Here is a 27,158-nt window from a genome sequence, read left to right on the forward strand (position 1 = left end):
AAAATTGTGCCTCCTCGAGGCAAGGACAGAGAAGGAGAAATGTATTCTTTTCTCCAAACCTTTTGCACTTTGCATGTGTACTATATTGTGCAGCACATCTACAAATGGTAAAAGGTTGAAGGTTTTGTTATAGTATTTTGCACTGTAAGGACACCCTTCCAGTGCAAAACCTATGCTAGACTCACACACATTCCTTTGTACCATGGTGCAGAGGTGAGTGTGGCACTAAGTAGTCAGAAAGTACTCTTAAGAGAGCAGCAGCACCATATCTTTGTCCTACTCTCTCCTTTTCACACATCGCAGCGCAGCAGTTTTGGCTGTCACAATGCATTGCATGAAAAAATTGTAAATTTGCCCCACACTATTTATGTAACAGCAGCCCTGGGGATTTAGAGACCCAGCTATTTTTTTGCACATGCACAGGCTCGCTGGCCTACTTATACGCATCACTCCTCAGACTCCCTGTCTACTGATTCAAGAGTCTTTGCTGGTGGCCCCGTCATGCATAGTTGAAATTAGAGGGGATAACAATTTATTGACGAGCACTGGCTCTGAGAGGAATTCTTCCACTGGAGTACCAGGTAGGGTGTCTTCTGTTCAGATTTAGGGCCTAACTACCGCACCGGCAGCCTGACCACTCTATTATAAGTAGGGCGGTCGGACCTCCATGGGACTGCCGCAACCGCCAGGGATCAAAGATGGCGAGCCTGCCATGAAAAGTGTGGCAGAGAGGAAACAAAGGAGACCCTACAGGGCCCCATGTTGCCTAAGAGCCATGAGGTGCATGCATGAGGGCACATGGTGTGCCCCCCTGTGTGCACCCACCCCAGCTCCCTGCATGGCATGTACTGCACCAGTCTATGTCGTGCAGGAACTGCCTTTGACGCTCCCATTGCGGTGCCTTTTTCATAGAGACAGCGAAAGAACCTCCTGCCAGACACAAAAAAGTTGTAATCTGGCGGGTGGTGTCAGTACGGCTTTGGCGGACTTGGAGCATGGTGGCTGCATGGCAGCCCTGCTCCAAGTCGTAATTAGGCCCTTAGTCACTGAGGATTAAGGTTGAGGACAGAGGATGTGAAAAGGGCTTCATGTAGGGCCTTCCTTCTATTGTATCATCTCTCCTTAGCATACATATATGTGCTTGTGATACTAAGCACACAGACACACTGGCCACATTCAGCCAAGCTGGGAGAATGACGTCTGCTAGGCAGCTTTCCTGCAAGGGCTTACTGTGCTGTGCTTCTTTAAGTGCCAGACTGGCCGTTCTGTCGCTTCAGGTAAGAGGGCTAGTTTCAGAGCAGAATGTCTGCCTTTACCTAACCATGACACAATCAATCTACATTTTAGAATAGATAAGGAGGTTAAGGCAGCTGTTGCAGTGATGTATATGTATCCACAGTTGCTGAGTACTGACTTTGGAATCTTTGCAATGGACACATCCTGTGTTTAGGAAGTACTCATGCTTCTAATTACCTCTGTATTGAAACTTAACACACACTGACTCTGCAAGTCTAAAACAAATTTTAGAATAAAATTGGCTAAAGAAGGGCAAGGCAACTCTCAGGGCATTACCACTCTGAACAAAAAGGAGCTGAGCAGTGTTTGATTCCCTGGCAAGCTTTTGATTGGTTATTGACATTTGTATATAGTGCGGTATAGCGATGAATTCCAAGGTCTCTTCACACCGAGCAGAGCAGGTGAGGATTTGAAAGTTACTCAAGCAGTACTCTTACATTGCTTGAACAAAATGCGTTATGGAATGCCTGGGCGTGATTTGATTCACTTGTGTCCTGCGGTCTTGCTGCCATGTATAGAATGAGCCTGATCTATACCTTTAATCTGAACTTGATTCCTTTTCTTTCAGATCACTCTTCACCCGTCGCACCTGCTCCAAAGACAGCAGACGAATGTGAGACTTCACCCGAGCTGACTGGTGGGTAACGCATTTGATAATACAGACAAGAGGTTAAATATGGGTCCAATGCACAATGCAAGTCCTGGCACACCCAATGCAATCCTCCACTTTCTCTAGCATCTTCATCATCAAAAAACTTTATTTGATGATAAATATATAATCATAAAAGTCATAATTACTTAAAACAAAACACAATTACTGTGACGCACAGGAGATTTTAAAAACAAATTGTAGTGATCACTCCACGCAGGTAGATGAGGTTCAGGAGGATTTATTCATGTTAGTTACATGATCAGTAATACAGCAGTAATTCAGCCCCACCAGGAGCAGCCAGCAAGGCGCTCAGACCTTCTCCAACTGTGTAATTCATACACCAACATTCTATGTTACATCATCTCAAGGGTGTTCCACTGGTGGAGCAGTGGATAACATGTAAAGCATAATAACCAAGATACTACATATCCTCCTTTCTTCCAGAAAGAAAATAGAAAAAAGGAAAATAGAATCAGATGTAGAAGCTAGAAGAACAAAATAGAGAAGAGAGGACTAGAGAGAAACAAAACAGAGGTAGAGAGAAAGAAAGCACCCAAAAATATAAAAGAAACAGATAAACATAACCCCATCCTCCTTTCCTTCTATAAATGAGAAAAAGAAATAAAGAAAAGAAAGAGAAACCATCAATGAGTACTCTCTGTACACCAACTGGCCAGGTAAATATGCAAGAATGCAATCCACATCAGGAGAATAGAAGATGACAGAGAAGAAGAGAAGAAGAGAAATACATTATAAAAATCATTCTTCTCCATAATGTAATAAACACATGAGTTAAAATAAAATAGAAAAGTACTGGGCTACAGTGTTGAGCAAGAAAAGACAAAAAAAAACAGTCTAACTTGAACCAATGCACTAAAGTTACTGGAGAAGAACAAAAACTATACACCCATGTGGGTAACAGTATGAACGTGCATAGGTAACAACAAGAGAAAATCAAACTATTGTGCACTGTAGAATAAAACAAACAACCCACACTAGACACCTTAAGTAAGGTAAGAACATGCACTGTAGTGAAGGTATAAATAATGTAATGACGTGTAATGTCATGTCCGTGCAAGGACGCACATCGAATGGAGGTACAATTTTATGCACAAGATGAAGGGGAAACCCAACAAACATACCTCCGCAGAGGTCAAGAGTTTGTGTATTGTAGATGCGAGACAGAAACCACGCAATGTGTGAACCTAGATAGGTGTGCACTGAAACAAAGGAGACAAATACCTTGTGAAGAGGTCAACGTTGTGCACTAGAGTAGCAGGACAAAAACCCTTGGGAGTTCGTGTAGAGGTAAGAACAATGTACACTGTAAAGACGGGACTAAAACCCCTATGCACTGTAGTGACGGGATTAAAACCCCTGCGAGACACCTCGTGTTGAGGTAAAGATTGTGCACTGTGTGAAGGTAAAAACCTTAGACACCATATGAAGAGTAAAATGTAAACAGAAACCCTACCCCTGTGTGGAGGAAGTGATATTGTGCACAGTGTGAGGTAACTGCAAATTTAGAGTATAGACATCCTCGGTAGAGGGAAAAGCATTGTGTACTCTAGCAATGCAACAGGAAGCCTCACGACACCATATGTAGGGTAAAGAATCTATTTTTTGATTTTAGAGATAATCTATCAGTCCATGGGTTTCTTGCTGTATAAATTGTTTATTGTTACAGTGCACAATGTCTGTACCTCAATACGAGGTGTCTCGCCGGGGTTTTAATCCCATCCTCGTCGCCATAAAATTGTAGTGATCACTCCACACAGGTAGATGAGATTCAGGAGGATTTATTCATGTTAGTCACAAGATCAGTAATACAGCATTAATTCAGCCCCGCCAGGAGCAGCCAGCAAGGCATTCAGCCCTTCTCCAACTGTGTATTTCATACACCAACATTCAGGGGCCGATTCCGATCCAGGTCGGAAGGGCACCGAACGCGATCCGTCTGGAAAAACTACGAGCTGTACGCGTGTTTTCCGGCCGACTCGTATAGCTGTATGAGCGAGCCAGTATGATGCGAACCACATGAAATTCACCGACCGAGTCGTTTCCGGGTCCAAACCGCTCCGTACGTCTCGGTCGTAAGCTAACCGTGGCGTGCAATGGATGCAATTCACGACCGAGCCAGTACGATGCACACGTCGGACAGCCTGTGCGACCCGGAGTGTCCGGCTAGTGAAAGCTCCTGGAGTTGGACTTCGGGGGTCCGCGTCGGACCCCCCGACACCCACAGCCATACAACTCGCACACATGGGGAGACCTATGGGTCTCCCCAACACAGGCATGTACGGTGCGGATGGCACCGACGTGTACCCACTGTAGGGGGCGCACTTGTTTGAGATGTACCCATTCAGTCAATGGGAGCTCATGTACGCGTCGTACAACTGGCTCCCATTGACTTCTATGGGAGTCCGATCGAACCGAGTCCGACAGCATACGTGCGCATTGTATTCGCTCGGTGGGACTGTAGGGGTCCGGCTCGGTCGGAAAACACTCCGGATCCGACTCGGTCGGAGTGCTTACCGACCCGGATCGGAATCGGCCCCTCTATGTTACATCATCTCAAGAGTGTTCCACTGGTGGAGCCGTGGATGACATGTAAAGCATAATAACCAAGATACTACATAATTCTACAGCAAAACAGAGATCATCATAGGATAACATTTGTAGAAAATACAAGGCCGATCTACATCTACTGCATGTTAGTGTTTTGAGCATTGGAATTAAAAATATTTTTATTATAAAAGTATTTAAATTTGCAGAAAAAGGTAAATTGCAACAGTGTCTGATCTAAAAATTCATTATAAGGACAAGGCATATTGAATTATTACTATATTGACCCAGAGGCAAAGATAGTAGACTGCGTTTGGTGCCAAGTCTAAATCTTGTCAAGAAAGATCTCTCATTCAACTCCAAAATCTATTAGGAGATAAGATCCTAAGCCAAGGGTAGTTGTAAAACTTACATAGTTCCATCCAATGGGCTTTTTAGTTTCAGTGTTCTCTCTTGAGAAATGCATCCCAAACCAAAAAGTATTTTTAACCCAGACGTTATCCAATTTACTAACAGAAAGGGGATTCAGAAATGAAGAAGACCTTTCTAAATCTTCCACAGCAGATGTAATATATGACAACCAAGGGATCTTAAGGCCATTATCACATTTCATGCAATCAACAATAATATGTCAGTTTAAGATTGCACTAAGATTATTCCAATTAGAAACCCACAGTACTAATCAAACATGCTTTATAAGGTCTTCAGCATAAATCAACCCAAATTCATCATGAGATAAATAATGTACGGAGTTAGGAGGAAGGGAAAGGAGACTAAGGAGGTATCCATACCAGTTTTTCTATGATAATGTCACAATTTAGACTGATTTACAAAATTGAAAGCAGTACGTAAGTTCATGATGCCCAGGTAGAAAGGGCAGCTAAATTAATGTGAAGCCTTATACATTGCTCCACTGTAGCCAGACCTTCACAGAAACCATACTGTTTAGCATAAGATTCTGTCATCAGTAGCCCAATCTAAGATTCTTCAATGTACAACTCAACCAATTACTTTAACCTTAGAATCCAGCAATGATATGGTTCTGTAACAATGAGGATCCTGTCTGTTGCCATTATTAAAGACTAGAACAATTATAGACACTGCCCAAGAACAGGGCAACTCATATTTACATGCATTTTCTTAAACACATTAGTATGTATAGGTGCCCATAGATTAATATTAGATTTATAGCACACCATCCAGACTATGAACTACAAGATGGGCTATTGTACAGGGCTAAGGCAATCTCATGATGATCAAAGGTGAAACAAGTCAAACTAGGGTTTCAGTTAAGAGTTAATGAGACAACATTAGGCCATTTGGTTTTGGAACAGTAGATATTGTTAAAATGACATAGCCATTGCTCAGCAGTAATATATGCACCCAGAATGACCATAGAGCCACTATTCACTTTGATGGCAATAACCGACGTTCAGTAGAATGATTGGGATTCTTTTCATAAATAGACGACCATCAATGACTCCTATATGCTTCTTTTAATTTCAAACATTCTATTTTTTTATGTATAATTGTAATAAGTTCTACAAAGAGCCATCTTCTCTCTATTCTTTGGCTTATTTGACAAGGCAATTTGAAGGCACCTCTTAGTGGTAGAACAAGCTTTATCAAGCCATCTGGGTGCACTAGAATCATGGTGCTGTAGTGGCTTCAAGAATAAGCTTTGTTTGAGCTACTCAATCCAATAGAAGATTTGATAATGTCCAGGTGACTCAAATGACAAAAGTCATAAACAAAGCTTAACATAAGACATTTGCATGAAATAACTTCAACAATATGTTTACTCATAAAATAAAGGAAAAGATAATCGCACTCTTCGATGTACTGAATACCAAAAATAATGTCTGAGGGAAAACAAATATTTACAATAAAAATACAAATCAAAACATCTTACTTCTTGCCACAGGTTTTCACTTCTAGTCACTGAAGTTACATCTACCATAGAGTCAAATACTATGGGCCCCATTAGGATGGCGGGCAGACTTCTGTCCGCCAGCCACCCCAGCGGTGCTGGGACCGACCGCCAGCGGTGCGGCAGTCCCACCCCACTGATTAGGATGTGACCGCCACCCTGGTGGTCGCATCCTGTATACCTAACATTGCGGAGGGTGCTGCTGTAAGCATCACCCTTCGCAATGCCGAAATGGCATGTTGCACTGTGCCATGGACAACGTGCCACCTTGTGCGCGGCAATGTAGGGGGGTACCATAGGTACCCTCAGGGGCAGCCCCCCACCCCCTGGGGGGCCGCAAATGGCCACCAAAGCAATTTCCTCCAGCATTTCCATGGCGGCATCACCGCCATGGAAAGGCCTTGTAAACAGGACATCATTTTTTGAATGGTGGGGGGTGCACATGAGGGGTACCTATGATACCCCCCTGCATTTGCATGCACAATGCAGCAGGCACCGCGCGGTGCCTGCCACTTTGTGCATGCAAATGCACAACATGCATTTTTACCATTGCTGAAAGCAGCGCCCGCCGCAATGTTAAAAATGCCTGATGCACCCGTCAGTGTGGCGGGCGCATCCTAATCTCCCCCCACGGGACTGCCGCACATATGGCGGGCGGTCCCATTTTCCGTCAGGGTGGCGGGCGGACTTTGTCCGCCCACCATCCTAATGATGCCCTTAATCTGACTGCTTTGGATTCTAACACGTTTGCTAGTGTTGTTTATTTCTAATTGTTGTTATTTTTTTTTAAATATTGTGCCTTTTTTATGTTGATAATATTTTTTAACAGTTATGTATTTTTTTTACATTTTCATTCTTGTATAGTATTTAACGTGACATATATATACATATATACCAAGAAATCCAACACAAAGAAGAAAATGCTCACTCAGTCTTGCGTGGATGCAAACGTGTTACTTCCAAACATGACTCGTTTCGGCCAGCCGTGGCCTTGACCACATGTGTGTGAATGAAAAACCACAGTGCTTAAATTCCCAATGAGAAATTACAACAGACTGTGCATGAGCAAAAATACAAAAGGGCTTCAGTTCCTAACATAGGGGTTGATTTGTCCGCCCGCCATCGCATTGGCAAAAGGGACCGCCCACAATAGGTGCGGTGGTCCCGCAATACCAATTACGATGCGCCCGCCACACTGCAATCCTCTGCTGATGACGTCAGATATTAAATCACTGTATTTAGACACCTATTTACCCATGTCTTCTTCCATTAATCTTTAGCTATACATATATTACAAATATTTATTTTTCAGAAAGACACATATGTAATCAGTGATGTAATATCTGACGTCATCAGCAGAGGATTGCAGTCGCGTGAGTTATAGTTGCCTGCACTAACTATAACGGGGGAATTTCAATGGTTTTTCACGAGTGAAATGTCCAGCTAACTATAACATGTGTGAAACCTATGGGTTTTTTTAAGTGAATTTGCAAGGTTTTTTAAATGCTAATTCCTAACTATAACGTGTGTGAAACCTATGGTTTTTTCAGTGAATTTGTACGGTTTTTGAAATGCTAAGTTCTGTATTTATTTTTTTATTTTTTTAAGGTTTTTCACCGTGCGCGTACCGTACGCGCACAGTGCGCGCGCTGTGGGCGCTCGGTGCGCTTCGCGCACCGAGCGCCCACGTTACGCAGTTCGCAGAATTTTTCCGTTTCTACCGTACGCGCACGTTACGCGTACCCCGCGATTTTTCAAAAAAAAATTAGGTCAAGGAAGTGCCTTTTGTAGGTTTGGTGTAAATCTGTTCAGTAGATTCTGAGAAAATAGCCTTTAAATCAATATATATATCTGAGCCAGCTTACGGTGCGCTTACGGTACGCTTACCGTACGCGTACGGTGGCGTGCGCGAGCGCGATTCTGATTGGCTCTTAGATCTTAGTAAACATTCGAATCGGCCGAAACCAGGAAGCGGCGGCCGCCATTTTCTCTCTCGCACTGAGAGTTAGGTTGTAAAATAAAGCCAAAAAACATGTAAAGGGGCTGTTTAGACAGCTCCCACACACATAGCCATGTTGAGGGAGTCCCCAAAGACCCCCCAAGGCCAAAAATGCAATTTTTATTTTTTCGCTAATTTCGCCGATTACGCTTACCGTACGCGTACGGTAAAAAAATATTAAAAAACTATCCACACTCTCCCCACCCCGTGTGCAATTGGTGGCTGCAGGCCACCAATTGTGCATGGCTTATCAGAGGTGTGATAAACTAGAATATTTTAAACAAAAATAATAAAAGAAAAAATTATCCACACATCCACCCCGTGTGCAAATGGTGCCCGAAGGGCACCATTTGTGCTTGGCTTATAAAAATTACGAAAAATTAAAATATTACCTTTCAAAACGAAGTGCATCATATGTCCTCCATGTGCGCACGGTGCGCGAAGCGCATCGTGCGTACATGGCCCATCTAGCGTAACGTGGGCACGCGGTGCGCGTAGCCCACCGTGCATGCACGGCACTAACTGCGTAAAGTGGGCGCGCGGTGCGCAAAGCGCACCGCGTGCTTACTGTGCGCGCACGGTGCGCGAAGCGCACCGTGCGCGCACGGAACGAACTGCGTTAAGTGGGCGCGCACGCCACGAATGGCGTAAAGTAACTTAGCATTTCAAAAACCGTACAAATTCACTGAAAAAACCATAGGTTTCACACACGTTATAGTTAGGAATTAGCATTTAAAAAACCTTGCAAATTCACTGAAAAAACCATAGGTTTCACACATGTTATAGTTAGCGGAAATTTTACTGATAAAAAACCAGTGAAATTCCCCCGTTATAGTTAGTGCAGGCAACTATAACTCACGCAACCGCAATCTTCTGCTGATGACATATGTGTCTTTATGAAAAAAAAATATTTGTAATATATGTATAGCTAAAAATGTATGGAAGAAGACATGGGCAAATAAGTGTCTAAATACAGTATTAGCATCAGCAGAGGATTGCGGTCGCGTGAGTTATAGTTGCCTGCACTAACTATAACGGGGGAATTTCACTGGTTTTTTATCAGTAAAATTTCCGCTAACTATAACATGTGTGAAACCTATGGTTTTTTCAGTGAATATATATATATATATATATTCACTAAAAAAACCATAGGTTTCAGGGGCGTTATAGTTAGCTGGACATTTCCCTCGCACAAAACCCTAGAAATTCCCCTGGTATAGTTAGTTCAGATAACTATAACTCGCGCCCCCACAATGCACTGCTGATGATGTCACATATTACATCACTCATGACATGGTCAGTGACATCACTGATGATATCACTGATGACATCTCAAATTACATCACTGATGAAATCATCCAGTGAATGTGTGTTTTTCTGAAAAGTTTAAATATGTTTTATATATTTATAGTGAAAGGCCTATGGAAGAATGAGTGGGTGTATAAGTGTGTGAATGGGAGATTTTCTAGGTGCGTAACTGACTCTATAAGTGAGTCATTAAATGTATCTTACTGCAGACTAGTGACTAAACTGTGTGAATGTCTGTATGTGTCCGTGTGTTGGTGTATAAGTGGCTGCATGGTTTTGTGAATAGCTATATGAGTGTCTATATGGGTTATTGATTGGTTGTCTGAGTATCTGTATGGGTGCCTGAGTGTTTGTGTGGGTAGGGTGTGTGTGACTCTGTGCATAGATGTGTGAGTGGGTGATTCAGTGATTCAGTGGGTGCATGGTTTTAAGAGTGCATGTGTGATGGACTGTATGGTTGGGTGACTGTATGTGAGGGTGTGTTAGTGATTGAATGTATATCTCAGTTGTACATGTGTGAGTAACTACATATGTGAAACACAGTGTATATGTGTGTAAGAGTATATAACTATTTATATGTGAGAGTGTGTGATTTTGGGAGTGGCTGTATGAATGAGTGTGTGCTTGTATCAGTAATTGTATAAGAGCGTCAGAATTTGTTAGTATTTTTATGAGTAAGTGAATTTGAGTGTATTTAACTGTATAGGTGAGTAAATTGGACTGTAATTAATTATTTGCATGACTGACTAGGTGTGTCAGTACCTCAATGGATGATTGGCGGTGTGTGAGTGTCTATATAGGTGTATAAATGCATATGATTGTCCTGTACTGAGTGACTGTAAGTATGAGTGACTGTACAGGTGAGTGAGTGGAGGTGTATGTAGACCTAAGAGTCAATGAGTGGGTATGTAGTTATTGGAGTATCTATGTTTTTCAAAATGGCCATCTGAAATTTTGAGTCAGTGTATCAAAGGTTATATTAGGGTGTGAGAAGATGCACTAATTTATCACCTGGATGACGTCATCAGTGATATCATCAGTGATGTAATTTGAGATGTCATCAGTGATGTCATCAGTGATGTCACTGACCATGTCATGAGTGATGTAATATGTGACGTCATCAGCAGTGCATTGCGGGGGCGCGAGTTATAGTTAGCTGAACTAACTATAACAGGGGAATTTCTAGGGTTTTGTACGAGGGAAATGTCCAGCTAACTATAACGCCCCTGAAACCTATGTTTTTTTTAGTGAATATATATATATATATATATATATACATATATATATATATATTTTTTTTTTAACCACATCCTCAGAAAATCCTGGGACACTTACACCGCGGTGCCATCACAGGGTCCAAGGCTCCCTGTATTGAATAGTGATCCACAATGCATCAAAGCATTCGATGCACTCCATCCCAAAGAGAGAGTACAAACATAGTCACGGGCTTGAAATTGATTTATTCGGCAAAAACGAGCCACATACCCAACGCGTTTCGGCGTGACCGCCTTGATCACGGGTAGATTGTCACTCGCTAACAAACAAATATTTAAACTATAACTGAACGTAACATAAGAAACATGGAAACAGGACAAATTCATGTAAGTCCAAACATATCGTTCCCAAATCGTCAGCCATCTTGGAATGGTGCAATTATACAGATCATACATATAAGAACAGTAAGTTCCGAGGTATCCCACATTAATTCAAGAATATTGTGTATATGCATATTCACTTACATTGATTGACTGATTTGAATTTGTAATTTATAAAATATAAACCACATTTTTAAACCAAATTTTTTTACCCAAATTTTCTTGGTGCCATTAGACATATAGTATCTCCATCAGAATATGTGTTACTTACAGCCCTACTTGAGCGTCAAACATTATTTGCACTCTGATAATTCTCAGACATATTGGCATTACTATCCGTCTAAGAATATTCAAAATATCTGACAAAACTTTATTGACAACCGTCTACATACAAGAGACACTAATCTTGGGGAAATGTCTATATCTGAATAAGTATCCAGATAACGATAATAATGGTGGTAGACCCGACAGATAGTGGAATTGTTGTAACTTTACAATAACGGAAAGCGTCACCGTGTTGAACATTGCTCAGAGATATTCCGGTGGACAATAAGTCGTATTATCTCGTTAAACCCAAGTGGGTATTCACTCATTACTTGCGCATATATTTCTTAGAGACAAAAAATTGCATTATAAAACCCAAGTGGGTATTAACATATCTCATGAACACAATACCTAATCAAGTAGAAAAACAGACATTATTGTTGTCGTCACTATCTTGAAACCATAATTAATCCCAAGTGGGTATTAATTTGTCGTGTGCACAAATTAATGCTCGTTGCAAAGATTACGATTATGTTGAGTATACACTCATCTCATCAACAGATTATCCATCCAAAATAGAGAATGTGAACACAGAACACTAATTATTACTAATCTCTGAGAATCAGCTAGTTTTCACTTGTCAGCACCATCTGAAAAGGTAAACAAATATGATTGGGTTACAAATATGTCATCAACAAATAAGGAAAAGGAGAAATATGTTAGAAATATATATAGTACAAATAACCTTCACTGTTAAAAACATGGACACACAGCAGAAAAATCCTGAGACAAACTTCACATGCTAATCCATCATGAATAACCAGATCAAGAGGAAATTATTCCCCCAGAAACCAAGAAAGTTCTTCTTCAGAGTTTAAACCCCATGGAATCTTGGTATTCAGTTCCAAAATGTAATGCGATTCAAGTTGTCGTAATTTACGAATTCGGTCTCCCCCCCTAATGGTTGCAGGAATCCGGTCTATTACAAAGAATTTCAGCAGATTGCGATTACTTTTGTGGTACTCCTCGTAATGTCGTGCTATGGGGGAGAGTTTATCCTTGTTCTGAATCGCCCTCATGTGCTCCAAGATTCGTTTCTTGGCAGCAAACATAGTACTGCCCACGTATCTTTTTACACAGGGGCAGCTCAACACATAAACGCAATAATCAGATAGACAAGTAAGGTGTTTCTCAATGTATCTATCCTCGTCCCTGATCGAATAATGGACTTTCTTGACATTGGAACTGAATTTACAAGCTTTGCATGTCAATCAAGTGTAAAAACCCTGAACATCTATAGTAGATGATTTGACAATACTGACTTCATTCTTGCACAATTTATTGTGTAGAGAACTGGCCTTCCTGTATGTTACATTGGGAACATCCTTCACAACTTCATCCAACGTTGCTTCAGTTTTGAGGATACCCCAATGTCTTTTTAGACATTTTTTCACATCAAAGGAACCTGAATTGTAAGTTGTTATATATCTAATGACTTCCTTTTTGTCATCATCTGGCTTGTCTTTGGGGGCCAGTAATTCATCATGTTTAAAATTAGTGGCTTTCACGCACGCTTCTCTGATCACATTCATTTTGTATCCCCTATCCAAAAATCTTTCATACATAACTTTGCATTCCTGTACATAGTCTGAATCAGAGCTGCAGTTCCTCCGGGCCCGGAGGAACTCTCCAAACGGAATGCTATTGATAAGGGACCTAGGATGTCCACTCTCCGCATGTAGCAGCGTGTTCCCTGATGTTTTTTTTGCGATACAGTTTAGATGTTAATGAATCTTCAACAACCTCAATCTGTAAGTCCAAGAATTCTATACAGGACCTACTGACGGTGCCCTCAAATTTCAAATTAACCTCGTTGTTATTAAGAACATCAATGAAATCATAGGCAAGTTCTTCACTGCCTTCCCAGATGATAAACAAATCATCTATATAACGCAACCATGTTTTTACATGATTGCGATATAGATTACATGTCTCGGGCACCTGCTGCTCCCAGTGCCCCATAAAAAGGTTGGCATAACTGGGAGCAAAGCAGGTGCCCATAGCAGTTCCCTGTGTTTGTCTGTAAAAGACGTCATTAAAGACAAAAAAGTTGTTCTCTAAACAGAATCTGATCATCTGTAACAGCATATCTGTATGTTGCAAGAATGAGATGGAACGTGAAGTCAGAAATTGTTTGCAAGCCTGTATACCATCAGTGTGCTTGATGCTCGTATAGAGGCTGCAAACATCTAAGGTAATCAGCAGATAATCCTTTTGCCACTTTACTTGTTTGATTTTATTGAGAAAATCCCTACTATCTTTTAGATAGGAAGGTAAACCTTCTACATACATACGTAGGAAGTAGTCAATGTATTTGGAAGTTCTCTCCAACAGGGAGCCTATAGATGAAACAATAGGTCTCCCTGGAGGATTGACCATATCTTTATGCAGTTTGGGCAATAGATATAATAAGGCCACTTTAGGTGTACGATTTAATAAGAAGGAATATTCATTCCATTCTAAAATTCCTTGTGTGTGCCAAGACTTCAACATGTTATGGTATTGAATATTAGATTCATCAATAACATTCCTCTCTACAACCTCATAACATTCTTTGTCGCCCAATTGACGTAACCCTTCCTGCAGATAATCATATGTGTTGAGGATAACAACGTTACCCCCTTTATCCGATTGTCGGATCACTATGTTTTTGTCTGCTTGTAAGGATTTGATTGCTAATCTCTGCGATTTGTTTAGATTGTCATTTTGCCATATCTTCTTTTTAGCTAAAGATTTTAAATCGGTGATAACAAGAGTTTCAAAAATATCAATACCACTAGGTGGCATAGTGGGATTAAAATTAGATTTCGGTGCGAAGTCGTTGGGACAACTAAGATCTGTCTTGAAACCCAATGATTGGGCTGTGATGGGGTCACCAATATCCTCACTTTCAAGTTCTTTCAGAGCAATTAAAGTATTGACTTCATTGATTGTATCTTCCACGGGACTGATCTTATTTAAATGGTTGAAAGGTTGGGTGTTTTTAACCTTTAGTTTGTGCCATTTGTGCAGGCGTAGTTTCCTAGTGAAATGATACAAATCAACTCTTTCTTTAGAGTACGAGAATGGGGCAGTAGGACAGAAAGATAAACCATATTGTAGCACATCATATTCAATACAATTCAAAGGATGGTTTGACAAATTTACCACATTTTGACAGTTCATCTTCTGTTTTTTTGACCCCTTGTTTCCATTCCCATGGGAGTTGCTGTGGTTCTTGCTCCATCCACCACGCCTGATTTGTTTGTAGACGGCGATTGTCCTGTTGCGTTTCTTCCTCTGCCTCTGCCTCGTCCTCTGTAGCCCCTTCCACTTCCTCGACCACGATCCTTCTGCCAGTTCTGTTGATTTTGTGTTTGATTCATTAGGCGGAATTCCTCCCAAAAATTTACTGGTCTAAAGTGGGCGTCTTCGGACCCACGGTTGCACCGACGCTAAAGTGTCCCGGGATATCTGAAGAAGTGAAGGGTGGTGTTACATAGTGAATCCCGGTTTGACCACGTTGTTCAAAGAGGAATTGTGTTTCGAATGCTCGGAGGATTCTAATAAACGGTGACGCTGAAGAAATTACGATAGAAAGAAGGCTGTTGACCTTGACTGATCGACAGTTAGAAATAACTCTATGAGAAAAAAAGATGCTCGATGTGTGCTAAGAAGGTACTGATTGCTGGATGGTAACTTTTGTAATCTATGTAACATCGGCTTTTCTCATCGGATTTCTTATCGACCAAGCGTCTATGTGCATGACGAGTGTACACTTTGCTTTCTTCAAGCATATTCAAGGCATTAGTACGATCCTCTGATTATACAACGTAGCGTTTCTCAATCACCGGTGTCTTTGATGTTAGACACTGGGGTGACAAGGACTGTCAGGAATTCTGCATACCTTCCGTTCTTGCAAGGAGGGGAAGTTTAACAACTGCAGAGTCCAGTCATTCGGTGGAAGGTTGTAATTATCACAGGGTATTCTATCAACAGCCATAAGGATGGATGAGGATATAGAGTCTCGCAGAAGACTACGAGCCAAATCAATGTTTGTTAAAACGGGAGAGCAAACATCAGACAAAGATGAACAGATTACGGTGCCCACCTCAGCAGTCCAGAAGTATCAAAAACTCGAGAAACTTCTGAGAAAGGAAATTTCAAAATGGTGGGAAGCAATCACTTTGGAGAAATACCAAGAAGAAAAAAGAGTCCCTCGTGGTCTTAGAATTCTGATTGCACCCTCATATGAGGATCCAGATCCCGAATTGGCTGAGGAATGGGCCGAAAATCTGATGGGTTGCTCTAATCGGATGCTTTCTATTCTGATTAAATTTGCATGGAAAGAAAGATCGTCACTATTGACGCAAATAAGTGAATTGAAAGCTGAGATCCAAAAAGAAGAATCTGAAGAACTATTCAAAAGTAAATTGGATGACATAACAATGAAAATTAATAAACATGAGGAAGAAATTATTGCTAAGAAAGAAAGAAAATTCCTACGGGATAAGATTGATTATATGTCCGGTCGTGTGTTCACTTTCAGTCGGAAGTATGACAACTTGAAACGGAAAGGCGTTCAGGGAGATTTGGATATGATTCATGTGGGTGGAGAAATTGACAGTGACATCAGTGAGAGTGATGTCTCAGAAGATGGAACCCCGCAAACCTTGCAAACCACGGCACCCAGTACATCTAAGAAGCCGACAAATTTTTGGGAGGAATTCCGACTGATGAACCTGTCGTCAAATCAACCGAAATGGCAGATCGACAGGGGACGTGGCAGAGGAAGGGGCTCACGAGGACGAGGCAGAGGAAGAGGAAAAGCCACAGAAATAACATCATCCACAAACAATCCAGGAGAGGTGGATGGTGGAAGAAGAAAAACAACAACCCCAGTGGGAGTGGAAACAAGGGGCCAAAAGAGACGCGGAAAATGAAGAACTGCCGTAATGTGGTAAATCTCTCCTCACGCTTTCTTACACCCATGGAACATGATGTGTTACAATTTGGTTTATCCTTTTGTCCCACCTCTTTATTTTCTTATCCCCAAGAGAGAATTGACTTATTTTACTTTACTAGGAAGCTGAGACTACACAAATGGAATGAATTGAAAGTCAAGACTCACACACTTGGTATAGCTGGAAGTAATCAGATTCCAGCGTTTGAGTCAGTTAATGAAGTACAGGCGTTAATTGCTTTGAAGGAATTGGAGGTGGAAAGTCTGGATGATGTGGGATCTGGACCCATTGATGCTGTGTCCCTGGGTTATAAGGTTGATTTAAGCTGTCCAAACAAGTTCAAACCCAAGTCTATTTTTAACCCCACGTTACCAGCTTGTGGGATAGATATATTTGAAACACTAGTTACGAATGACTTAAAGAAACTTGCCAGTAAGAGGGTTTGGACAAATGATAATTTGACAAGAGAACAACGACAGGCTGTAACGTCTTTACAATCTGACTCGAACATTGTAATTCGCCAGTCGGATAAAGGCGGTAATGTAGTCATATTGAATATGATCGATTACATAAAGGAAGGAGTTCGACAGCTACAAGGTGGCGATTGTTACGAACAGGTTTCTATGAGTGTTATTGAGGAATCTAACATGAGGTATTTTGGGATGCTTAAATCGTGGCATACTACTGGTATTCTAGAATGGGATGAGTATGCCTTTCTACTCAATCGGAATCCTAAAATTGCTATCTTGTATCTTCTACCTAAGCTCCATAAGGATGCTGTCAATCCTCCAGGGAGGCCCATTGTGTCATCTAGGGGCTCCCTATTAGAAAAAACATCGAGGTATATCGATTATTTTCTCCATCCTTATGTAGAGAAGTTACCATCCTATATTAAAGATAGCAGACATTTCCTAAGTCTGATCAAGGACTTTGAATGGAAAGAAGGCTACTTGCTAATGACATTAGATGTCTGTAGCCTGTATACCTCGATCAGACACACCCAGGGTATACAGGCATGTCAAGAGTCTTTAAACCTTCGTTCCATCTCTTTTCTCAGACACAATGAGATGCTGGTGCAAATGATGACTTTCTGCCTAGAAAATAATTTTTTTATTTTTGATGGAGGACTGTTCAGGCAGAAACAAGGGACAGCTATGGGCACCTGTTTTGCTCCCAGCTTTGCCAACCTCTTTATGGGGTGCTGGGAGCGACAGGTGTCTCAGACACAGCATCTTTACCGCAGCCATGTGAAATTATGGCTGCGGTATATTGATGATCTGTTTATTATCTGGGGTGGGTCTGAACAATTAGCGACTGAGTTCATCTCCATGTTAAATCAAAATGAAATGAATTTACAATTTGAAGGAACTATGAGCAACCAGAACATTGAATTTCTGGATTTACAAGTACAGGTGTTGGGCAAGAGATTGATTTCCAAGCTCTTCCGGAAACCGACTGCAGGGAACACTCTGCTGTTTGCTAATAGCGGACATCCTAAAACCTTGATCCGCAGTATCCCCTATGGGGAGTTTCTCCGGGCTCGGAGAAATTGCAGCCTGGATAGGGACTTTATTGCTGAAAGCGAATGTATGTCCCAGAGATTTGCAGAAAGAGGCTATAACCCTAGGGTAATTGAAGAAGCACTAAGAAAGGCTAATGAATTTACACAAGAGCAGTTGTTGACACCTAAAGCTAAAGAGGATGACAACAGTAGTGATGAAGTTATAAGATATATAGCTACATATCACTCTAATTCCTGGGAAGTGCGGAAATGCCTACACCAACATTGGAAAATCCTATCCACCGAACAAACTTTGGCTAAGAGATTAGGACCAGTGCCGAGTATCACCTATAGAAAGTCTGATTCTCTTAAAGATAAGCTTTGCAAAAATGAGGTAACCAGCACGAATAGAACACAGAGTGACATACAGGGATTCTTTACATGCATGCTTTGCAAAGCATGCAAGTTTAGCACTAATGTAAGGAAGGTTTATTACCCCATCAGTGAAACTGAAAGAATCATTGGTAAACATCTTACCTGTTTGTCTGATTTCTGTGTGTATGTTTTGGTTTGCCCCTGTACTAAGAAATATGTGGGTAGCACAATGTTTACAGCGAAAAAACGTGTGCTAGAACATCAAAGGGCAATCCAAAACAAGGACAAACTCTCACCTATTGCCAGACACTTCGAAGAATTTCACAACAGTAATCGTAATCTGCTGAAGTTCTTTGTGATTGATAGAGTAGAGGCAAAACAAAGAGGGGGTGACAGGATACGTAAACTCCGTCAGTTAGAATCAAGGTATATTCTAGATCTAAATACCAAGGCCCCTGCTGGTTTGAATTCAGAAGAAGAGATGTCTTGGCATTTGGGGGAATAATATGTGCCAGGTATCTTTGATTGGTATGCTGAGAGTTTATGGGATCATAAATTCAAAATCCAAAAATTCAAAATGTATTTTTATATGTTCTTCCCTGTGTAGTGGAAGCTTCCTTATCTGTGAGGTATACTATTGGAACATGTTGTTCCTTATTTTAGGTCTTGTGGAAATCCAGAATTTCTTTCCATTAATTTCTTCCTGGGATGACTTTTTGTCTTTAAATTATTCGAATTTTTTGAATTTTTAAATTAGTCAAATTACCACGTACTCTTTAATATCCTTAACATCCATTTTTGGTATACATGTATGTATTTTTAAGTAGTCATTCGGAGGGCTCCACCTGGCGGACCCCAATATAACATTTTGCAGTATTGATGTTACTATGGCAATACTTTTCTCAATTGGTTTCTTTTTCTTCTTCCTTTATTTTAGTTTTCTTGAAACATCGGAAGAAATGAAGATGATCTGTTTGCAATTTTGCATTTTTCAAAATGAAAGCATTAATTGTCCATTTGGGCAAAATAAAAGAGACGCTACAATGAATTAGATGTGTACAATTGAAGAAAAGTTTCATCCAATATTACCCACTTGGGTATAAGAGCAATATTCTGTATGGGGGTCATAGACAGACGCTGTTTTGTAATCACTTGATAATAATGGGAGCACCAAGATGCATAAATTAACTGCAAAGTTTGGTTAAAATGATGTTGCAATGAATTATATGTTTTTCGATTGGAAAAAAATTTTTTCATCTAAGATTACCCACTTGGGTATAGTAACAATATCCGTTTATGGGACATGGACAGACGTTGTTGTGTAATCACTTGATGATAATGCAAGCTTAAATATGCATAGTATTTTTGCAAAGGTGGTAGTATTATCCAGCACAATGAGGAAAAAGTAAAACAATTGATTAATTCCCCTCTTATCGACATCTGCACACGGAGAGATATTTCACGGGTGCTTGAATAGGATGAAATGGTGCATATTCGGTTCCATTTTTCTCCATGGCAACTGTAAAGAATTTCCATGTTCGTTAACGTGACTGATATCATTGCAACATCAGGGTGAAAATTTCGAATTTTAGAAATGTGTAAAAGTCTGATATAATTGATTTTTATTGTTTATATCATCACCCTCATTGCTTTTTCAATTAACTTTATGTATAAGAACGTTTATGGGTAGGAGAACACTGCTCTAAGATGGCCGCCGTTATGGTGGAGCTTAACCTCTAGAATGACAGTCCGTTATCTATGTTGGTACGTTTCACGTAAATGTGTTTAAAAACCACTTGGTGAAAAATGTTTTTGTGTTTACCCGTGACCAAGGCGAGTGGATCGCTGAAACGCGTAGGGTATTTGATGGCTGTAAACCGATAAGCAAAGAATAAACGATTATTTCACCTAATGACGGATGGACTCTGTGCGGTGATTTGTACCTGACGGGAGTGCAACGGTACCTGTGAGTACTTGGTGAAAATGTATATATATATATATATATATATATATATATATATATATATATATGCAACTTTTATATTAATTAAGTTTTATTTATAAATTATTTGGTTATATATGTTAGTTAGTTAGTTCTTGCACTTTCTCATATTTGTATGTGTTTCTGGTATACTATGGGTGATTGATAAAATTAATTCAGCTTAGGCCTCACTGGTGTTGTCTATGTGAGAAGATGTAATTTTTTTATTGCAATGGTCAGCAGATGCTCAATCGCTATGCCATATAGGCGGCCTGAGATTTTTTGTATGCAAGTTGTATTTGTGTCACTGTGGTTTGATACCAATCATGCTGTTGTTGCATCAGTGTCCATGGTTGAGATCTGATTTTAAGTTGGTTGGAGGAATTTCTGTGTAAGTGCAAAGCCAGAAATAATCCTGAAAGTATTCCAAACGTACATCTCAACTCACCTTATCCTGAGCAAAGGCCAAACTCAAAAGGCTCAACACTGCCAGTGGTGCTACAGTAAATTGATGAGTAGGTGCAATTGCAATCAAGTTGATAGAGAAAGGGCCTCATTGAACAACGTAAGAAATCATGTTAGGTGCAAAGATACACTTGGAAAAAGTAGCATCACAATAAAGAGAAACTTTGGTCTGAAATACAACGTTGTCTGTTGAGCTAAAAAGCCAACTAACAAAGTGATGTGAAATGTAAGTGAAAACAAAACGCACACAACTAAGTTCCAGCGGATATGAATAAAAACCTCTCCCACGACACATTACCCTGCGAATATATTTCTGAATAGTATGCTGTTCTGCTGTTCCACAATACAATGTGTTGGATATATATGTATGTTTATCTTTGCTTTTCCTCTTATGTTCGATTACAGTGCACAGCAGTGAAACAGTCAACACCCTGTCACTGACAGTGATCAGCCTTCGTATCCTGTTTGCCAAGAGTCTGGCTTTCAACCTTCTGCTCAGTGCAAGATATTTCTTGTTCTAGAGGCGAGCTTCTGCATGTGAGTACATCCTGGGAGCATCAAGGGTGGGGATAGGCGAAATCATGGATCACTTTGTTTGCCTGAGCAGTGTAGACTGATGTACCCCATTGTTCGTATAAAATGTCTGAGTCTCTTCAGAGAATGGAAAAGATTGTGTTGGGTGTCTTTCTACAACCCATTTGAAAGAGTCGGATTGCTGGAACAATGAAGCCTTCGGATTCTTTTGAAGTTATCTATATTCTTTCTTACAAAGTAACTTAAGTAGAGCATCTTAATGTCTAGGTCTTTGCACTCCAGCCATAAAGGATTAGATCTGCACGAAAGACCAAGATATTATCAGACCCAAACCATCGAGTTTGTCATGATATAAATCTACATTCTTGTTCTGAGGATGAATATAGGCTGGTTGCCTCACTTCAATCAATCAGGGAATTGTAAGTGCGCTACTCACCCGTGAGGGTCTGAAGGCGCTGACACTTCATATGAGACGGCACACTAAACAGTGACTTCTACGTTGACACTAACAAAATGCCAACCAGAGACAACACTGACAGTGAGTTTGACACAAGTGTTTACCTTCCCAATGGGAATTGAACTGACGCTTCCAAGTGTTTTTCTAACATTAATTCCTGATGACAATACTACAGCCTGCTCCCCCACTGGGGTTCCTTGCTATTAACAAAGTAACGGGCAAGTAGGGACAGAGCTGAAATCAGGCAATCTAGAAAAGTGTAGCGCTAGTTTGAGAACAGAATGCATGAACAAGTAGATAGCGGTGTGGAGAAAACAAGAGAAAGGGAGGGATAAGTACTACAGGAATGAGTAAGCAATTTCACAAAAGAAGCAGTAACTTTGAGACAAATGTGCATAGCCATTTAGGGATTACAAACCCTGTAATTTGCTAAATCTCTGGATTTTCGACTGTTAAGTGGCTTTTGACCAGATAGCAAAATGGGTTTAGACATTTATACTGAATCACAGTTTGAATGAGGCGTGTTTGCATTATTTTAGTCTCAAACCATTAATAGAGAATAGGCAGTGGCCCAAGGGACTACTGGTAACTCTTACAGAAACTTTTCTAAAGAGAAATATTTGTTAATAAACGTAGTACCATTTCCTTTAAGGAAAATGGGCTACATTTACAAAAAATATGTAAAAAGTGATCACAGACATGGTGCAAAAGACACACAATTGATTGACAGAATACTGAACAAATCAAAACATTAACCCCCAGTCAAGAGACATGGGTTAAATCCATCATTCTTTTGCTTACCATGCCACCCCAGTTTAGACCTGGCCATATGCAAATCAGCCTCGTCCCTGTGCCATATGCAAATCAGCCTTAACCCTGTGCCTCATGGGATCATTCCATCCCGAACTGCCAAGCCAGGTCCTCCCTGGACCTGAAACAAGCACCCTAGGACTGGTTTTGGGCTTTCAGCCCTCATCAGCCAGGATAGCTAGATTCCAGTGGCACAGTGAGCCACGTCTGGGCATACCCGGCGCACTAAGGTCGAAAAAGCAAAAGACACACAATTGATGGACGGAATGCAGAACAAATCAAAACATTCACCCCAAGTCAAGAGATCTGGGTTAAATCCATCATTCTTTTGCTCACCATGCCACCCCAGTTTAGACCTGGCCATATGCAAATCAGCCTCGTCCCTGTGCCTCATGGGAACAGTCCAGCCCGAACTGCCAAGCCAGGTCGTCCCTGGACCTGAAACAAGCATCCTAGACAAGCTATCCTGGCTGAAGAGGGGTGAGACCCCGAAACCGGTCCTAGGATGCTTGTTTCCAGTCCAGAGAGGACCTGGCCTGGCAGTTCGGGCTGGACTGTTCCCATTGGGCACAGGGTCAAGACTGATTTGCATATGGCTGGGTTCAAACTGTAATAGCATGGTGAGCAAAAAAAGATGGATTTAGGCCCAGATCTCTGTACTGGGGTGAATGTATGACATTGTTCTGCATTCTGTCCATCAATTGTTGTTTTTGCACAGACACGGTGGGCTGCTGTCTCCAGCAGGCCACTGTCCATGTGACGGCCACCAACCGGAGGGACAATTGACAACGTACCCCATGAACATTATTATTATAGGTCAGATTTCAACCCAATCCTTATCCTTATTTTGTAAACTGATCTATTAATAAATAGCATGTTCGCAAAATAATTTAGTAGTCTCACTGGTCGCAATTTGTGACTAGTACTTTGCTACCACATCTACGAACACCTGGCACTTAATGCATTGTAGGGTTAGGCTCTCATTATTATGGCAACTACTGAAGCCAGAGAAAAGATTTATGCTGCCCATCATTTAAGGAGAGTTAGTGAAAGGTCGGGGATTGGAGAGCGCAGGTTTTCATTGCATAACACACAGTGGCATAGCAAGGTCAGGTGGTGCCCGGCGCAGAAAATTTCTTGCCACCCCGGCTTGACAAAATGGCAATAATATGTGTTTAAAACACATATTTTTGCCATTTTGTCACCCCGCCCCAGTGAAGACACCCGGGGTGGCCCCCACCCACCGCACCCCCCTTCCTAAACCACTGACAACACAATTGACCATATGATAATTTTATGTTTTTTTAGAGTGTCTAACGAAGTGCACAGCAAAGAAAACCAAAGAAACAGCAGATTTCACAACCGTGCAGAGTGCACCGTCCACCAGAATCTAACATCACCCCTTCTTGTTGACGCTCAAGCTCACAAGCATCCGCCTACAAAAGACACTGCTCCTTCATGTGGGTCTAGGATCAGACCTTCATGACACTGGATCATGCCTGGATTGGCCTCCTGTTGTGTAAGGCTTTTGCGCTATAGAAGTGTTAGCTTGTCGCATGTGGTTTTATTGCTGCTTGCTTTCAGGAAGTATTTACTGTCAGTGTACTTTTATTTTAAATAAACATCCTTGTGACAATATGGAAATGAAAGCCCACAAGCATATCCATATTTGAGTTTTCCGATTAAATCTACAACTGTGAAATGTAAAATTAAATGTATAAGATTTTGCAAAGTATATAACTCTTTAATGACCTTCACCTGGACTGGAAAATCGTCATTCATCGTGAATTGTAATGTTTGATATCACATGCGTGTTATTATGCAAAGAGTACACGTTGCATCAAACAAAAGCTGGGGCAAACAAAATGCAACAACCAGAGACACTTAAAAGGCACATAGAAACAGCCCCTTCGTCCACCACCAAACTACAATGGCTTCCGTAACACCCTGACACAGATTGTTGGAATTGACAAGGCTTCAATAAACAGAGTGAGGGTCACACACTTTGGGTTACCAGAGGAACCCAAAGATCTATGCCTTGGAACTAGATCTAAATTATCATTGGCCTGCCCCCATGCTGGATGAGAGTTCAGAGTCCCTACCCTCACATTTAATGGGTAGATGGAAGCAAGTGTTCCACCATCTAAGTGATGTGCTGCAGTGCCATGGCAAAACAGCCTCCTGATCTGGATATCTGCACACTGACGCGCATTTTATGCCTTCACCATGATATGTATGCGTGCTGATCTTCCCACTCAGAGCTCAAATCAATTCTTGCTGTCAACATTTTGCCTCTTGAGGTCCGAATGACATCGAACATATGGGCAACAGCATTTCCTAGATCCCTAGACTTGTTCTCAATGGACATGGCAAAGTCATTAAGTGCTACATTGTCCTCTAGGGATTCCTTGACATACAGTAGGGTATCTCACAAACCTGTCACAAATGTATTGTGGTACTTCGCCTGCTCTGCAAATACATTCAATAGTTCCATGTTAGGCCATTTACAGTAGCAGTGACAGTGTGATGTCACTGGCATTAAATACCCCTGTTAAAGTCAATCAGAAGTCAGTGTGCTTCTGTAGTCCTCATGGGAGGTGATAATCTGGAGGGGCACATCTTTCCCATTACCTGGCATGAGTGGTGGTTTTGCAATGGAACTTTTGGCTTTGAACTCATTTGTCTCCAAGGTTATTTTTGCAATTTCCTCCAGCGACAACATCAGGGTCATCTTCACTGCATGGATCAATCACTGGACCTGGTGAGACAATGTCTCTGGTAGGTTGTGTGCCGTTGTCCGCTGTACTCCTCCATCCTTCAAAGGAGGGCGGGCAATAGTTGAAGTAGAAAATGGTAGTTAGCTCAAGCATTTCAGAAGTGAACCTTTTTTGACAGAAGTTCTCAAAAATGTAATTTGTGCAGAAATGTTCAAATTTCAAGGCACACTGTGTACCCTGACTGAATAGTGGAAAGGTGGCATTGCAATGTGTAACAGGTAATAGCTTGCTTAATCTCCACAACGGCCCCAACAACGCTAGGATGCCTGGTCTCACCTTGGGGGTGCCCAGGAGTGGACACTTCACAGGGAAAGGCCAGGAAGGGTTCCTCAGCGGTATTCGTACAAGCGCCGAGATGCCTCCGGGTAGTCGTGCGCTATACAAGTACATCTACATTTACATTTACATTTACAGGTTGAACGCCATGCATTACAAGGGACTTTTTGCCTGATTTGGAGTTTGGCAGATTTTAAATCATGCCCAAGTGGTGGTGGAACTGTTCCTGGATGATGCACTGCAATTAAGGATGGTTTCACACATGAAATGCCAGATTTCAATTATAGGCTGAAATATGTGAACAATGTGTACATCACTCCTTTTGAAAGTGTGTGCTAATGCTTCATGTCATCACAATACTGAGGTCCCATGTAGAAGTGAAAATAAAATTACTTTACTGATGTGTGTCTCACAAGTGTGGTTCATTTCATGCATTCTGCTCATTATATCCGAGTGTAATGAATGGCATACTAAATACAAGTGTGGCTATGGGTTCACCCTTGCAGCAATAGCATCTCCACCACGTCTACCTCCATTCATACACAGCCTCTGTTTATGCCCCATGTAATGCCTTCTATACCTTTCAAACGTTAGTTCTACAACTGCCAGGATACAAAGTTGGACATGGACTAGGGAAGTCACCTATGCATGGAAGTGTAAAGCATAAGCTTGAGCTGTGCTAGTGTGTTAAAGAATGACCCTACCTAGCATGGGTTCCTCCTCCATGTCTCTAGTGTATCTGCCTTCATTTACAGCCACCATTCTGGGTGCCAATCCTCATTTGCAATTCTTCAAGGGTTCCTGTTGCACTGCCAGTTTACATACACCAACCAGGCAGGTTTTTCCCTGGTACAACGGAGCTTGTTTTTGTGTTTGCTGAACCCTTCAAACAAGGATTTCCGCCTTCTCTACAGGAAGCGAAGTTTTGTTTTCATGCCACCCCTCTCTTCTGCCTCTCTGGCTGCTGTTGTTTCATATACTGTTCCTGGCACCCAGACTGTGCCATATTTGGCCCTTGACACGTCCCTCGGTAAGGTCCCTTTGTGTAGGTACACTTCCAAAAGTTGGATGGATTTTTTGGTTTTCTTGATGCAAGGCCTCACATATGGGTTTGACCTTGTAGCATATTATTTGTAAGTGTGCTACACAGATTTCATCATCATGTGATAATTAGTATGTCAGGCACTATGCCACGTTAGGCTGTTGACACAGCACAGCCCTTTTTTTGCAATTCTTTGTCCAGCGCAGACGTTTGTCTTCCTCAGGACACAGCAAAAGACAGGTCGCACAGTTTTCTCTTGTTTGCATTTGTGTGCCTCAAAATAGCATAAGGGGCTTAGAGATGGAGAAAAATGTGCTTGCATCTTGGT

At 41.3% G+C, this 27,158-nt stretch overlaps 1 gene segment (V, D, J or C); it reads left to right on the forward strand.

The window, feature by feature from the left end:
- The window catches only part of LOC146866789 (T cell receptor delta constant-like), a 52,194-nt gene extending 26,005 nt beyond the window's left edge, over nt 1–26,189 (forward strand). The window contains 3 exon segments of the C gene segment in view: nt 1,865–1,933; nt 21,340–21,471; nt 24,044–26,189. Coding sequence covers nt 1,865–1,933; nt 21,340–21,455 — 185 coding nt within the window.
- Nucleotides 26,190–27,158: the final 969 nt, after the last annotated feature.

Source organism: Triturus cristatus, chromosome 1_2 (genome assembly GCF_964204655.1).
Source record: "Triturus cristatus chromosome 1_2, aTriCri1.1, whole genome shotgun sequence".
NCBI lineage: Eukaryota > Metazoa > Chordata > Amphibia > Caudata > Salamandridae > Triturus > Triturus cristatus.